The sequence below is a fragment of the Myodes glareolus genome, chromosome 4 (assembly GCF_982192425.1).
Source record: "Myodes glareolus chromosome 4, mMyoGla1.1, whole genome shotgun sequence".
NCBI classification, from domain to species: Eukaryota; Metazoa; Chordata; class Mammalia; order Rodentia; family Cricetidae; genus Myodes; species Myodes glareolus.
Genome location: NC_142029.1, coordinates 121,625,864 through 121,641,694, shown reverse-complemented (window position 1 = coordinate 121,641,694; position 15,831 = coordinate 121,625,864). Strand labels below are relative to the sequence as shown.

The 15,831-nt window shown below is 37.3% G+C and overlaps 1 protein-coding gene across 4 annotated transcripts in view; it reads left to right on the top strand.

The window, feature by feature from the left end:
- Positions 1 to 15,831, top strand: part of Alkbh8 (alkB homolog 8, tRNA methyltransferase) — a 77,226-nt gene that overhangs the window by 37,980 nt on the left and 23,415 nt on the right. For all 4 annotated transcript variants that reach the window (XM_087905905.1, XM_087905907.1, XM_087905904.1 and 1 more), the window contains one exon: positions 11,476 to 11,582. In XM_087905905.1, coding sequence (XP_087762031.1) covers positions 11,476 to 11,582 — 107 coding nt within the window. The remainder of the gene's footprint in view (positions 1 to 11,475; positions 11,583 to 15,831) is intronic.

Genomic DNA, 15,831 nt, shown 5'->3' with positions numbered 1-15,831 from the left:
TATAGAATACCTATGACTGCTTTATATAGTATAGTATGTAGCTGCCTATTGAATAATGTACAGTGCCTTTGCCAGCTTACTGTATCATTGAAATAAATTTTTCAGCTACTTCATTGTTTTATTTTTTTAATGTCATTGTTTTGCTTGTTTTTTGCTGTTTTTTTCTCCCCACCTAAAATCCAAGAGGCTATATAATATTAGTTTTTCTCCTTTTTAAAGAAATTCCTAAGGTGGCTTTTAGTTCTTAAATGTTCTAGCCCAAGTTGTTCCTATCATGTTTTTCCTTATTTTACTCTAAGTCGTATTTCAATGCCTTAATTTTATCATTATCCTTAGAGTATTTTTAAAAGTCTCATAGTATTTCTAAAAAATAAGTCTGAAAACTGTTGTCAGATATGTCTGTTCATACATTAATCCTAGCACTCTTGAGACTAAAAGAAGTAAATTGCCCTGAATCCGTGGCCAACATGGCTTATAGAATGAAACTTTGTTACAAAACTAAATCCAACACAAAGCAAAATAAAACTTGAAATAGTAGTGTATATCTTATAGAGAGCTAATATAGTCTTGACTTTTTGTCTGAGCTATTTGTATTGCTTTTACAGTTAAACTGTAGTCACCTTAAATGCTTTTGTACCTCAGAAAAATACCTCATATATATACACATACATTTTTTGATATGTATTCATGTGAGGATACTTAAAAGTAAGTAAGACAAGCACAATTACACTAAGTTTGTATCTCAGATAACATGATGTTTCCTGAAGGTTAGTTCATGCTCTTTTGCTTAAGGTCTAGCTTATTGAGCTACCAGCAAGGGGTAAGATGCCTCAGGACATGTGAGAATAATAGACACACTTCATAATTGCTTAACGTTTAAGTTATTAAGTAAGTGCAACCTGTCTTTTGTGGTTAGGTGTGTTTTAAGCAATGCCCTTACCATAAATTTCCTTGTGATAATGAGCTAGGAATAGTGGGCAGATAATCAGTTCAGCAAAAACCATAAGGACTTGGTCATCTAAGGATGACAATAAGCATTTTATTATAAATTAAAATTTGACCAGGACATAACTTGAAAAATGAAACTAAAAATCATGGAGATGATTGATTTTTTTCCCCTTTTAACAATATTTAATTTATGTAATAATTGCTATTTTTTATTTTTAAATGTTTTTAATTGAGCTATATATTTTTCTTCAGCAATGGAGGAATGTTCCCTTTACCCCACATCCTCGCCAACATAAACTGTAGTCAGTGTATTTGATCTTGGCCATTCTTACAGGTATAAAATGGAATCTCAGGGTTATTTTGATTTGCATTTTTCTGATGGTTAAGGATGTTGAACATTCACTTAATTGTCTTTCAGCCATTTTAGATTAATCATTTGCAAGTTCTCTGTTTAGGTTGGTACCCCATTTTTTTACTGAATTATTTTTTTTGTTTTGATGACCAATTTCATGAGTTCTTTGTATATTTTCAAGGTCAACCCTTTGTCCGATGTAGGGTTGGTGAAGATCTTTTCCCATTATGTAGGCTGCTTTGTCTTGTTGACCATGTCCTTTCCTTTACAGAAGCTTCTCAATTTCAGGAAGTCCCATTTATTAATTGTTTCTCTCAGTGTCTATGTTACAGGAGTTATATTTAGGTATATTTAGGGACTGATCTCCTGTGCTAAGGTGTTCAAGTGTACTTCCCACTTTCTCTTCTATAAGGTTCAGGTTGATAGTTTTATGTTGAGGTATTTGATCCATTTGGACTTGAGTTTTTTTTTTTTAAAGTAATTTTATTAAATTATAAAAAGTTTCCATTTACGCCCCTCCTCCCAATGCCCTCCCACTCCCCCCCTCCCTCTCCTCCTCCCTCTTTGTCCCCAAGGGCAGTCAGGGTCTCCTGCCCTGTGGGAAGTCCAAGTTCCTCCCCCCTCCCTCCAGGTCCAGGAAGGTGAGCATCCAAACAGACTGGATCCCAAAAATCCTGTATATGCAGAGGAAACCAGTCCCAGTGTCATTGTCAATGGCTTCTCAGAAAGACTGCAGGCCAGCCACATTCAGAAAATCCGGCCACATTCAGAGAATCTGGTTGGATCACATTCTCGTTCAGTCACGGTCCATCTGGCCTTGGTAAACTCTCATTAGATCCGTCCCCTTGTGTCAGTGGATGATAGTATCCCTCACAGTCCTTCATCATTTTCTTCCTCCTTCTGCTCCTCATTTGGATCTTGGGGGGCTCAGTTCGGTGCTCCAACGCGGGCCTCCATTTGTATCGCCATCCAACGCCAGATGAAGGATCTATGGTGATAAGCAAAATATTCATCAGTATGGTCACGGGCCAAGGCCGGTTCAGGCACCCCCTCCTCTGTCCAGAGAACAATCTGGGGATCTCTCCTTGGACCTGGGATCCCATATATAATCAAGTTTCCTGTAAACTCTAAAATGACTCCCTTAGTTGAAATATATTCTTCCCTGATCCCACATTCATCCTTCCTCCCTTCCCCACATCTCGGTCAGCCGAGCTTTCTCCATTCCTCCGCTACTCCCTTCTCTCTAACCCTCTCCCCTTCCAACAACCCTCCCACCCCCCCCCCCATGCACCCAAGGTTACCTGGGACTCTTGACTATTTCCTACCTCCTGGCGGATAGGTAAATAATCTTCATCAGGTTCGTCTTCTTATTTAGCTTCTCTAGGATCACGAATAATAGGCTCAAAGACCTTAAATTATGGTTAGAATCCACTTATGAGTGAATACATACCGTGTTCCTCTTTTTGGGTCTGGCTTACCTCACTCAGTAAAGCGTTTTCTATGTCCATCCATTTGCATGCAAAATTCAAGATGTCATTATTTTTTACCGCTGAGTAAAACTCTAATGTGTATATGTTCCACACCTTTTTTAACCATTCTTCCATTGAGGGGCACCTAGGCTGTTTCCAGGTTCTGGCTATTACAAATGGTGCTGCTATGAACATAGTTGAGCAAACGCTTTTGTAGTTTGTTCGGGAATCTCTAGGGTATATTCCCAAGAGAGGAATTGCTGGGTCCTGAGGGAGGTTGACTCCCAGTTTCCTGAGAAACCGCCACACTGATTTCCAAAGTGGCTGCACAAGTTTGCATTCCCACCAACAATGGATGAGTGTTCCCCTCATTCCACATCCTCTCCAGCATAGGCTATCATTGGTGTTTTTGAGTTTAGCTATTCTGACAGGTGTAAGATGGTATCTCAAAGTGGTTTTGATTTGCATTTCCCTGATCGCTAAGGAGGTTGAGCATGACCTTAAGTGTCTTCTGGCCATTCGAAGTTCATCTGTTGTGAATTCTCTGTTCAGATCAGTACCCCATTTTTTAATTGGGTTAATTAGAGTTTTAGTGCCTAGTTTCTTGAGTTCTTTGTATATTCTGGAGATCAGACCTTTGTCTGATGAGGGGTTGGTGAAGATCTTCTCCCAGTCAGAAGGCAGCCTTTTTGTCCTACTGACAGTGTCCTTTGCTTTACAGAAGCTTCCCAGTTTCAGTAGATCCCATTTATTCATTGTTTCTCTTATTGTCTGTGCTGCTGGGGTCCTAATTAGGAAGAGGCCTCCTGTGCCTAAATCTTGTAGACTACTTCCCACTTTCTCTTCTATCAGGTTCAAAGTGGACGGATTAATGTTGATGTCTTTAATCCATTTGGACTTGATTTTTGTGCATGGTGATAGATATAGATCTACTTTCATTTTTTTACAGGTTGACATCCAGTTATGCCAGCACCATTTGTTAAAGATGCTTTCCTTCTTCCATTGTATACCTTTAGCTCCCTTTTCGAAAATTAGGTGTTCATAAGTTTGTGGGTTAAAATCTGGGTCTTCTATTCGATTCCATAGGTCGACTTCTCTGTTCTTATGCCAATACCAAGCTGTTTTCAATACTGTAGCTCTGTAATAGAGTTTGAAGTCAGGGATGGTAATGCCCCCAGAAGTTCTTTTATTGTATAAGATTGTTTTGGCTATCCTGGGTTTTTTGTTTTTCCATATAAACTTGATTAATGTTCTCTCAAGGTCTGTGAAGAAGTTTGATGGGATTTTGATGGGGATTGTATTGAATCTGTAGATTGCTTTTGGTAGAATTGCCATTTTTACTATGTTGATTCTCCCAATCCAAGAGCAGGGGAGGTCTTTCCATTTTCTGGTATCCTCCTCAATTACTCTTTTCAAAGGCTTAAAGTTCTTGTCAAATAGGTCTTTCACATCCTTGGTTAGAGTAACCCCAAGATATTTTATGGTGTTTGTGGCTATCGTGAAAGGTGATGTTTCTCTGATTTCCCTCTCCGTTTCTTTATCCTTTGTGTATAGGAGTGCCACTGATTTTTTGGAGTTGATCTTGTATCCTGCCACGTTACTAAAGGTGTTTATCAGCTGTAGGAGTTCTTTGGTAGAGTTTTTGGGGTCGCTTATGTACACTATCATATCGTCAGCAAATAACGAAAGTTTAACTTCATCCTTTCCAATTCGAATCCCCTTGATCCCCTTATGTTGTCTTATTGCTATTGCTAGAACTTCAAGCACTATATTGAAGAGGTATGGAGAGAGTGGACAGCCTTGTCGTGTTCCTGATTTTAGTGAAAAGGCTTTGAGTTTCTCTCCATTCAATTTGATGTTAGCTGTCGGCTTGCTGTATATTGCTTTTATTATATTTAGGTATGATCCTTGTATCCCCAGTCTCTCCAACACCTTTATCATAAATGGGTGTTGAATTTTGTCAAACGCTTTTTCAGCATCCAATGAAATGATCATATGATTTTTTTCTTTCAGTTTATTTATATGATGGATTACATTGATAGATTTGCGTATGTTGAACCATCCCTGCATCTCTGGGATGAAGCCTACTTGATCATAATGGATGATTTTTCTAATGTGTTCTTGGATTCGGTTTGCCAGTATTTTATTGAGAATTTTCGCATCGATGTTCATGAGTGAGATTGGCCTGTAATTCTCTTTCTTGGTTGTGTCTTTGTGTGGTTTTGGTATTAGGGTGACTGTAGCTTCATAAAAGGAGTTTGGCAGTGACTTTTCTTTTTCTATATTGTGGAATACATTAAGGAGTATAGGTATTAACTCTTCCTGGAAGTTCTGGTAGAATTCTGCATTGAAACCATCTGGTCCTGGGCTTTTTTTGGTAGGGAGATTTTTGATAACAGCTTCTAGTTCTTCACGACTAACAGGTCTATTTAGATTGTTCACCTGGTCTTGGTTCAACTTTGGTATATGGTACTTATCTAAAAAAATGTCCATTTCTTTTACATTTTCCACCTTTGTGGCATATAAACTTTCGTAGTAAGATCTAATGATTCTCTGAATTTCCTCTGTGTCTGTGGTTATGTCCCCCTTTTCATTTCTGATCCTATTAATTTGCAAGTTCTCTCTCTGCCGTTTGATTAGTTTGGATAGGGGTTTGTCAATCTTGTTAATTTTCTCCAAGAACCAGCTTTTTGCTTCATTGGTTCTTTGAATTGTTTTCTGTGTTTCTATTTTGTTGATTTCAGCCCTCAGTTTGATTATTTCCAGTCTTCTACTCCTCCTGGGTAAATCAGCTTCTTTTTTTTCTAGAGCTTTCAAGTGTGTTGTTAAGTCTCCAATGTGTGCTTTCTCCGTTTTCTTCAATTGGGCACTTAGTGCTATGAACTTTCCTCTTAGCACTGCTTTCATTGTGTCCCACAGGTTTGAATACGTTGTGTCTTTGTTTTCATTATATTCAAGGAAGACTTTAATTTCTTTCTTTATTTCTTCCTTGACCCAGGGGTGATTTAGTAGTTGACTGTTAAACTTCCATGAGTTTGTTGGCTTCCTGGGGGTAGCATTGTTGTTGAATTCTAATTTTAATCCATGGTGATCTGACAAGACACAGGTGGTCACTAATATTTTTTTGTATCTGTGGAAGTTTGCTTTGTTACCAAGTATGTGGTCAATTTTCGAGAAGGTTCCATGGGCTGCAGAGAAGAAGGTATACTCTTTCCTATTTGGGTGGAGTGTTTTATAGATGTCTGTTAAGTCCATTTGATTCAGTACCTCCAGTAAATCTCTTATTTCTCTGTTAGGTTTCTGTCTGATTGACCTGTCCATTGGTGAGAGAGGAGTGTTGAAGTCTCCTACTATTAGTGTGTGTGGTTTGATGACTGCCTTGAGTTCTAGAAGAGTTTCTTTTACATATGTGGGTGCCTTTATATTAGGGGCATAGATATTCAAGATTGAGACTTCTTCCTGATGAATTGTTCCTGTTATGAGTATGAAATGTCCATCTCCATCTCTTCTGATTGATTTTAGTTTGAAGTCGATTTTGTTAGATATTAGAATGGCCACACCCGCTTGTTTCTTAGGTCCATTTGCTTGGAAAACCTTTTCCCAACCCTTTACTCTGAGTAGGTGTCTGTCTTTGTGGTTGAGGTGTGTTTCTTGTAGACAGCAGAATGTTGGATCCTGTTTTCGTATCCAATCTCTAAGTCTGTGCCTCTTTATAGGTGAGTTGAGACCATTGATATTAAGTGATATTAATGACCAGTGATCGATGACTCCTGTACTTGAGTTTTATGTGTTGCAGTAAATATGGATCTATTTTCATTCTTCTATATGTGATATTCAATTATGCCAGCATCATTTGTTGAATATGCTTTCTTATTTCCATTTTATATTTTTAACTTCTTTCTCAAAAATCAGGTGTTCATTGCGTGTGGATTGATATCTGGGTCTTCAATTCAGTTCCATTGGTCCCCTTTACTCTGAGGAGATATATCTTTCTTTGAGGTTGAGGCATGTTTATTGTATGCAGCAGAAGAATGGAGTCTGTGTTTGTATCCATTCTGTTAGCCTGTGTCTTTTTATGGGTGAGTTGAGTCCATTTATATTAAGGGATATTAATGACCAGTGATTGCTAATTCCTTTCATATTAGTTTTCATTTCTAGGGATGTTGTGTGTGTTTTTTCCTTCTTTGGGATTTACTGCTATGAGAGCATGTATTTTCTGTTTTTTTGGATATACCTAACTTCCTTGGGTTGGAGTTTTCCTTCTAGTACTTTGTGTACTGGCTTTGTGAGTAGGTATTGGCTAAATTTGATTCTTGTTTTGTCTGTTTATTGTGATTGAAAGTTTTGCTGGGTATGGGAGTCTGGGATGGCGTCCATGTTCTCTTAATGTCTGCATAATGCTTGACTAGTACCTTCTGGCTTTTATTGTTTCCATTGAGAAGTCAGGTGTAAAAATTCTGAGAGGTCTGACTCTATGTTACTTTGCTTTTTTCTTTTGCAGCTCTTAATAGTCTTCCATTATTCTGTATGTTTAGGTTTTTTATTATTATTATTAGGTGGTGTGGGGACTTAATTTTTGGTGCTGTCTGTGTGGTGTTCTTTAAGCTTCTTGTATCTTCATTTGCATATCTTTAGGTTGGAAAAGTTTTCTTCTATGATTTTCTTGAATATATTTTCTATGCTTTTGAGTTGGATTTCTTCTATCCCTATTATTCTTAGGTTTGGACTTTTCATGGTGTCCCATTTTTCCTGGATAGTTTGTCTTCAGCATTTGTTAGATTTAATGTTTTATTTGACCATTGAGCCTGTTTTCTTTTCTCTGTTGTATCCTCAGCATTTGAGATTCTCCCTTCCATCTCATGCATTCTGCTGTTTATGCTTGCATTTTTGGTTCAAAATTATCTGTGGGTCTTTGAGTGCAGGCTTTCATGTGTCAAAGCACATATAGTAGAGATGTACACATATAATAATGTGTGAAATCAGAAGACAGATTTTGAAAGTGTTAATCAGTTCTTTTCTTGCAAGTAATTTTCTATTCATATCTAATTTGCAGTTAGATTCATTCCTTGATATCATTTGTTGTGGTGTTTTTCTGTTTTGGAATATCTTTTTGGTGTTTCTTCTTTCTCTTCCCTTTCTGTATATATAGAAAGCTCACATTTTGTTGACTGTCTTATTTGCTGTTATAGTTGTCCATTGAGTTAGAAAGTGCTGGAATATCAGTGCTATGTATCATCTTAAGGTATTTTTTAAAATTTTTGTGATGTTTTTAATTTTTTTGAATGTGTATGGGTGTTTTGCCTGTATGCTCTTTTGTGTTTCATATTTATGCAGTACCTGTGGAAGCCAGAAGAGGTTATTGGATCCCCTGAAAATAGTGCTACAGATGGTTATGTACTAAGTAGGGCTGAAACTTGAACCTAAGTCTTCTGGAAGAGACAGTCGATGCTCTTAATCACTGATGCATCTCTCTAATCTCCTACATTTATATTGTTTTAGACAAAGAATAGGAATAAGGTATATAAGCCCCAGATGACAGCTTTTATCATCATTTTTTTTTAATTTTCCAAAATAATGTTAGAAACTAGAAATGTAAAGCCAATGTAATTGTCTTCAGATCTTTATATATTGGTAATGAGAGTAGACTAAAAACTAGATAAGGCAAAAACTTGGTTCTAGTTCATACCTATTTATAAATAAGTATTTATAAAAAACCCAAGACTAGTTTTTAATGAAATGTTTTAGGTAGTAGATGCCAGCTTGATAGATATAGTGGCAAGGACAGGACAATAATATCCATTAGTAATAAGTACTCTCTATACTCTAAAATATACTTTTTATAACCTTGTGTTATTGGTTATTAAATTTTTTTCCTTGACATATGGTCTGTGTATATCACGACAAATGTTTTGAAACTGATTAGTCTCATGTTTATGTTTGTCTGTCCTTATTTGGTTAGATTGCAATTTCTGAATTTGAAAAACATTTCCTTCCTTTGATGCCAGGGGCAATGTTTGAGTTTCACAAGTTAAATGTTTGTTCCATTTGTAAAATGTTGAATTTTGGCCATAATTTTTTTTTTATTACTTTAAAAAAATGTCAATCCAAGTTCTCACTACTTCCCCTCCTCCCACTTCCTCCACACTCCCTCCTATCCCTCCCACCTCCAATCCTAACATGCAGTAGAGACAAATCCCAGGGCCACTGTCAGTGACCCCTCAGTCTGCCCCAACTGTCAGCCACATTCAGCAGGACTAGTTTGATCCCATGCTCTTTCACTCCCAGTCCAGTTGGAGTTGGTGAGCTCTCATTAGCTCAGGCAAACTGTCTCAGTGGGTCAGCTTCTCATGGTCTTGACCTCCTTGCCATATTCTCACTCCTTCCACTCTTCAGCTAGACCTTGGGAGCTCAGTCCAGTGCTCCAATGTGGGTCTCTGCCTCTAACCTTTAGGTGAGTGAGAACCTGCACTTTGCATTCAAGTTTGAAATCTTTGATACTTGACATGATGACTGATAAATTTGTTGGCAAACTGGAAACAAATCTCCTAGAATCCTTCCCTATCACAGCATGGGATTTAATTTAATGCACCAATGATCATCTCTAATAAAATAATTTTGTTCATTATTTTATCCTTCTTTGTGGACCGTAGCTTAACTTCAGAAAATCAAAAACTATATACATTGGTTTTGCAAGACATGTTAGATTTTACCCCCCTTTTCATCAATTTCTTATATTTTCATACAGAAAAGTTGATAGAATTGTAAACACCCCTAAACTTGCTTCCTAGATCCTTCAATCAACATTTTAATATATTTGCTTTAGTCAAATACTACTTTATCTCTCCAACAATTTGTTAGTTTTTTATATAATTCTAAGCCAGTGATAAACAAGCATACTTCATTGTAAAACTATAACTTTTATGCATAACTTTTATGAGTACTGATGTTAGAATATGACTAAATAAAAGTATTTGTAAACATTTGGGAAAGAAAGTTTGTAGAAAATCAAATATCATCACTTTACTATACTTAGATTGATACCAAAAGGAAACAAATGTAAACTTGTCTGGTTATTATTTACAGAAAGTTTTTATATAATATCTAGTTAGATCCAGTATTATTATTTTGAATAGCAGTGATAGTTAATCACATTTATTTAACTTTTTTTCCCAACTACTGTGATGTAGTCACCTTCAAGAAGGATACAGGCTAAATTCCTTTATCCTACTTATATTTTCTGATCACATTTATTTTATTTATTTATTTAATGCATATGAGTGTTGTTTCTAAATTTACACCTTTATGCCAGAAAAGGGGATTAGATACCACTTTAGATGGCTCTGAGTTACCATGTGGTTGCTGAGAATTGAACTCAGAACCTCTGGAAGAGTGACCAGTGCTCTTAACCACCGAGGCATCTATCTCTCCAACCTAAAACAGTTCATTTAATATTTTTTTATTGTTTGAGACAGTTTGACAGAAAATGCCTCCCAAAGGGAGTAGCAATATTAGGAGGTGTGACCTTGTTGGAGGAAGTGTGTCACTGTGGGAGAGGACTTTTAGTTCTCCTTTGCTTAAGCTTTCCTCAGTGTGACAGTCAGTTGACTTCCTCTTGTCTGCTTGCAGATATTTTGATGTTCCCCATATAATGATCATGGACTAAACCTCTGAAGCTGTAAGCAAACCACTCCAATTAAATGTTTTCTTTATAAGAATTTCCATGACTATGGTGTCTCTTTACAGCAATAAAAACCCAACCTAAAACACAGAATTTCTCTGTGTAGCCTTGGCTCTCCTGAATCTTGTTCTGTTCACCAGGTTGGCCTCAAAGATCTGCCTGCCTCTGCCTCCTAAGTGCTGGGATTAAAGGCATGCACTACCACTGTCTAGCTCACATTTATTTTTCAAATAGGTTTATTTGTTCACTCAAAAAATACTGTTCTCAGTTCTGCACTATGCCCTTCAAATTCCTGTTCATCAACTGCTGCCGTTTGTAGTATTTGGTGGGTTCCTAAGACAGAATATCTTCTTGAGTATTGTATTTTTGCAGGGCCATTTAGAATATTTGAATGTACATCAGAGAAAGTTATACTGTTTTCTTGGACATCTTTTAGTATTTTATTTAGTATTTTAGTGTTTTATTTCTGTCAGAGTACCACAGAGGTTAACTAAGATTCGGAATCTAATAATTATTTTTCCCTTAGATCATTACTTATTAGCATTCCATGGGTGGTAAAAATCTGCTATTTTCTCTATTAATTATGTACCATATCCGTTATTATGTAATTCATGCAGCAATCTGTGAGGGTTAAGAAAACTAGGGAAGAGAGATGTTAACTGACTCTTAAACATGACTCAGAATCCAAAGAGCCTGGCTAGGAGAGTGCTGTGGCTACAGAATCCTGTGTGACCTGCCTTCGTGCTTCACATGCTGTTTTCCTCTTACTACCTGCCTTATAGTTGCCTGCGATGTTCTTAGAAATGTGGATTCTGAACTTCACTTCATATTCAATGTAAAAGTTTGTCACCCCAGTGGGTCACCTGTCCTTATTGTGTTAGAGGAAGTTTTAGCTTTACTTAGCTGTTAACCTAGAATATGGTCAGCATAAATGAACCATCCTTAATTTTTGGAATGTATGACACTAGACTCAGTATTAACCCTTCTTTTCTTGGTGATAACCTTTCAACATTTGTCTTTACTCTAAGATTGTTATGGATTTTAAGCACCCGGAGGGTGTCACAGTACAAGTTATGTTACCTCGTCGGAGTTTGCTGGTGATGACAGGAGAATCTAGATACCTTTGGACTCATGGGTATGTATTGTTGTAACCTTGGTGACTGATGGAAACTTTCTGTTTGTAAGATTTCTTAATCTTTTCTGTTGAACTGCTTAAGCCATGTCCTGTGCTTGCACATCAAATTATTTGGGTATAAACCACCTAGGATGTATGCCGAGTTTTTTTGTTTCTTTGTTTTCTTTTTAAATGTACTGCCTTTTTATTTTAAAAAGATTTTAAATTTAAAGAAAAAATTTAAGTGTAATAGAGTAAACTCCCTCCTTTTTTCACTTATAGTTCTCAGTTGTGAATACTTTGCTACATCTTACTTTTTCTCACTTATTATCATCATTGCTTTTGCTTAATCATCTGAAAGTTAACTTTTTCTTTGTTTTAGTGAAAACGCATCTTTAGTTGTTTGACGTCAGTACATACTACTGCTAGAATTTATGTATGAGAATTTATGTATGTATATAAAAATAATTAAAATATTGCATAAATTTTTTATGAATTCTGATCTGTTTATAAATTTTAACTCGCACATTTCAAATATTCAAGGTAATGATCATGTTATTATATTAATAGCCTGTTCTGTGCTTTCATTTGTCTATTTATTGAAAATAGATTCTTCTCTTGTACAGTATATTGTGGCCAGTTTCCACACCCTCTGTGCTACCTAGCTCTCTTCTACCTCATCTCCTCAGATCCATACTTCTAGTCTCTTTCCTTTTCAGAAAAGAGCAGATCTCCAAGAGATGACAAACAGGACAAAACATGATGTAATAAATCAAGGCAAAAGCCTATATATTGAGTCTGGACAAGGCAGCCCAGTAGATGCAAAAGAGTCCCAAAAGCAGGCAAAAGAGACCCACAAAAACACTAAGCTAACAACCATAACCTGTATTCAGAGGACTTGGTACAGACCCATCTAGACCTTGTGCCTTCTTCTTTAGTTTCTGTGAGCCCATGTGTCTTAGTTAAAGTTTCTATTGCTCTGAAGAGATGCCATGACCATGGAAGGCCTTGTAAAGAAAAATGTTTAATTAGGGTAGTCTTACAGTTCAGAGATTTAGTCCATTAATGTCCTGGTGAAAAGCATGGTAGCATTCAGGCAGACATGGTGCTGGAGAAGGAGCTGAGAGTTCTACATCTTGATCTGCAGGCATTGAGATGACCTGACTTGAGCTTTTGAGACCTCAAAGCAGACCGCCTAGTGACATACTTCCTCTAACAAAGCCACACCTATTTCAACAAGACCATATCTCCTAATAGCACCACTCCCTATATGAACCAAGTAGTCAAACACATGAGTCTATGGAAGCCATTCCTATTCAAGCCGCCATACCATGTGAGCCCTGCTTAGTTGATTCAGTGGGCTGTGTTCTGGTACCCTCTATCTCCTCTTATTTTTACCTTCCCCTCTTCTTCAGGTTTCCCAGATATATAAGTGGGGGGAACCTTGTAGAGACCTCCAATTTAAATTGTCTCTCTCACCCACATAATATCTGGCCATGGGTCTCTGCACCCATTCTCATCTGCTGCTGGAGGAAGCCTCTCTGATGATGAGGGCACAGACACCTATCTATGAGCAGATGAGAATATCATTAGGAATCATTTTATTATTTTTTTTCTTGCCAGTTATATTTTGTTCCTGGCCATCTAGGCAATGTAGGTAATAGCTTCCTTCTTGTGATGTGAGACTCAAGTTAAACAAAATATTGATTTTCCACTCTCACAAGTTCTTTGTCACCATTGCTCCTTCACGTCTTTCAAGTGGGACAAGTTGTAGGTTGAAGGTTTTGTAGCTGGGTTGGTGATGTGGGATTCCCCTCTGTATGCTGGGAATACCATTGGTTAATAAAGAAAGTATTTTAGGCCTGTGCAGGGAATAGAGGTAGGTGGGGAAAACAAAGCTGAATGCTGGGAGAAAGGAGGTGGAATCAGGGGAGAAGCCATGTACCCCACCACCACCACCACCAGAGACAGATGCCATAACTTTAGCCGGTAAGCCACAGCCACATGGCGATACACAGATTAATGGAGGTGGGTTACATTTATATAGTTAGCCAATAAGAAGCTAGAGCTAATGGGCCAAGCAGTGATTTAATTAGTATAGTTTCTGTGTGATTATTTCTGGGCTGAGCAGCCAGAGACAAACAAGTAGCGCTCTCCTCCAATAGGTTGGCTCCATGTTTCTCTTTCCATAACCTGCAGAATATCTTCTTGAACCAAACTGATTGTAACAGAAGGGTGAAAGCTCTGTACTTTCTTCACTGTACATATAGATATAGATGTAGATGTAGAATTTAGAGAGGAGCTCAGTCTCTCACGTTCAGTGAGCTGTATAGATGTTGTACTAAGAAATGATGCTTTCAGTTTCAGAGAATGATCTGTCCTAGTATCAGCTTAGGTTATTTAGGAATCTCCTCAGTACCTTTTGGGCCAACAGCACAACTAAATGCAACCCAGTCCCACCACTTAAAACCTTGCCTGGCTACAAAGATGGTCAGTTCAGACTTCATAACCTCTGTTGCTCAGAGTCCTCACTAGGGTCACCCACACAGATTCCAGGAAATTGCATTTCCACTCAAACCTCAGTTGACCCCCTCATTCCTGCTATTTCTCCCTGTACTCTCTCCCTCCATCCCTTCCCACCCATCTTACATGATCCCTCCCACCCATGTCCTCACCCTCCTGTCTCCCTCCACCCCCCACAACACCTATTTCCCTTCCTAGGGATTCCCCGCTAGAAACCTATTCTTTATCCTCTCTGGATCTATGGATTTTAGCTTGATTATCACTTACTTAGCAACAAATATCCACTTATATATAAATACCATATTTGTCTTTCCGGGTCTGGGTTATTTTACTTGGGATATTTTTTTCCAGTTATAGCCATTTGTTTGAAATTTTCATGATGTCATTTTAAGTAGCTGAGTAATTCTCCATTGTATAAATGTACCACTTTTTCTTCATCCATTCTTTTGTTGACGAATATGTAGGTTGTTTTCAGTTTGTGTTTGCAATGAATAAAGCTGCAATGAAAATAGTTAAGCAGGTGTCCTGGTAGGATGGAATGCTCTTAGGGTATATGCCTAAGAGTGGTATAGCTGGGTCTTGATGTAGATTGAGTCCCAATTTTCTGAGGAAACATATTGATTTCTACTATGGTTATACAAGTTTACAGGCTCACCAGCAGTAGAGGAGTAGTTCCCATTCACATCTTTATCAGCATGAGCTGTCAGTTATGTTATTGGTTGTATCCATACTGACAGGTGTCATTCAGACATCCAGTTTTGGCTAGCACCATTTACTGAAGAAACTCGTTTTCTCCAGTGTGAATTTTTGGCTTCTTAATCAAAAATTAGGTATCCATAGCTGAGTGGATTTATGTCTGAGTCTTCATTTTGATTCTGTTGATCCACTTGTCTGTTTTTATGTTAGTGCATGAGGTTTTTATTACTATAACTAAAAATTTTTACAACTAAAAATTTTAGTACAACTAAAAATCTGGGATGGTGATACTTCCAGCAGTTCTTTTATTATTAGCTATCCTGGGTTTTTCTTATGATGGTGAGAATTGTCCTTTCAAGGGCTTTATAGAATTGTGTTCTAATTTTGATGGGGATTATGTTGAATCTATAGATTGCCTTTGTTAAGCTATTCATTTGTACTTTGTTAATTCTTCCAATCCATGAACATGGGGAATCTTTCCATCTTCTTATATCTTCTTCAGTTTCTTTCTTTAAGACTTGAAGATTTTATCATACAAGTTTTTCACTTGCTCGGGTAGAATTACCCCAAGTTATTTTATATTATTTGTGGCTAATTGTGAAAAGTGTTGCTTGAAGTACAATTAATTAAAAACTCAGAGACTAACATTGGGACTCAACCTGAAGAACCAAAACGGAAAGCAGTCAGCCACTGGCTCTTACCTCGACCTCCATCCGTGGTGATCCTGCCTCCAGGAATCTTTGAATGAGACTGTATCTGAGCGCTGTTTCCTCTCATTTTATAGTCATATCTAGTTCTGAGATTAAAGGTGTGCACATCTTAGATTAAAGGCATGCATTTCCCAGTTTCTATGGTCAACTACTATGGCTACTGGTATTAAAGGTGTGTATTACCATTACTTGGTCTATAAGACTGACTAGTAGGGTTGTTTTACTCTCAGATCTTCAGGCAAGCTTTATTTATTAAAATACAATTGAAATGCTACTATATTTGTTTCCCTGATTTCTTTCTTAGTCTACTTGTCATTTATGTATAGAAGGGCTACTGATTT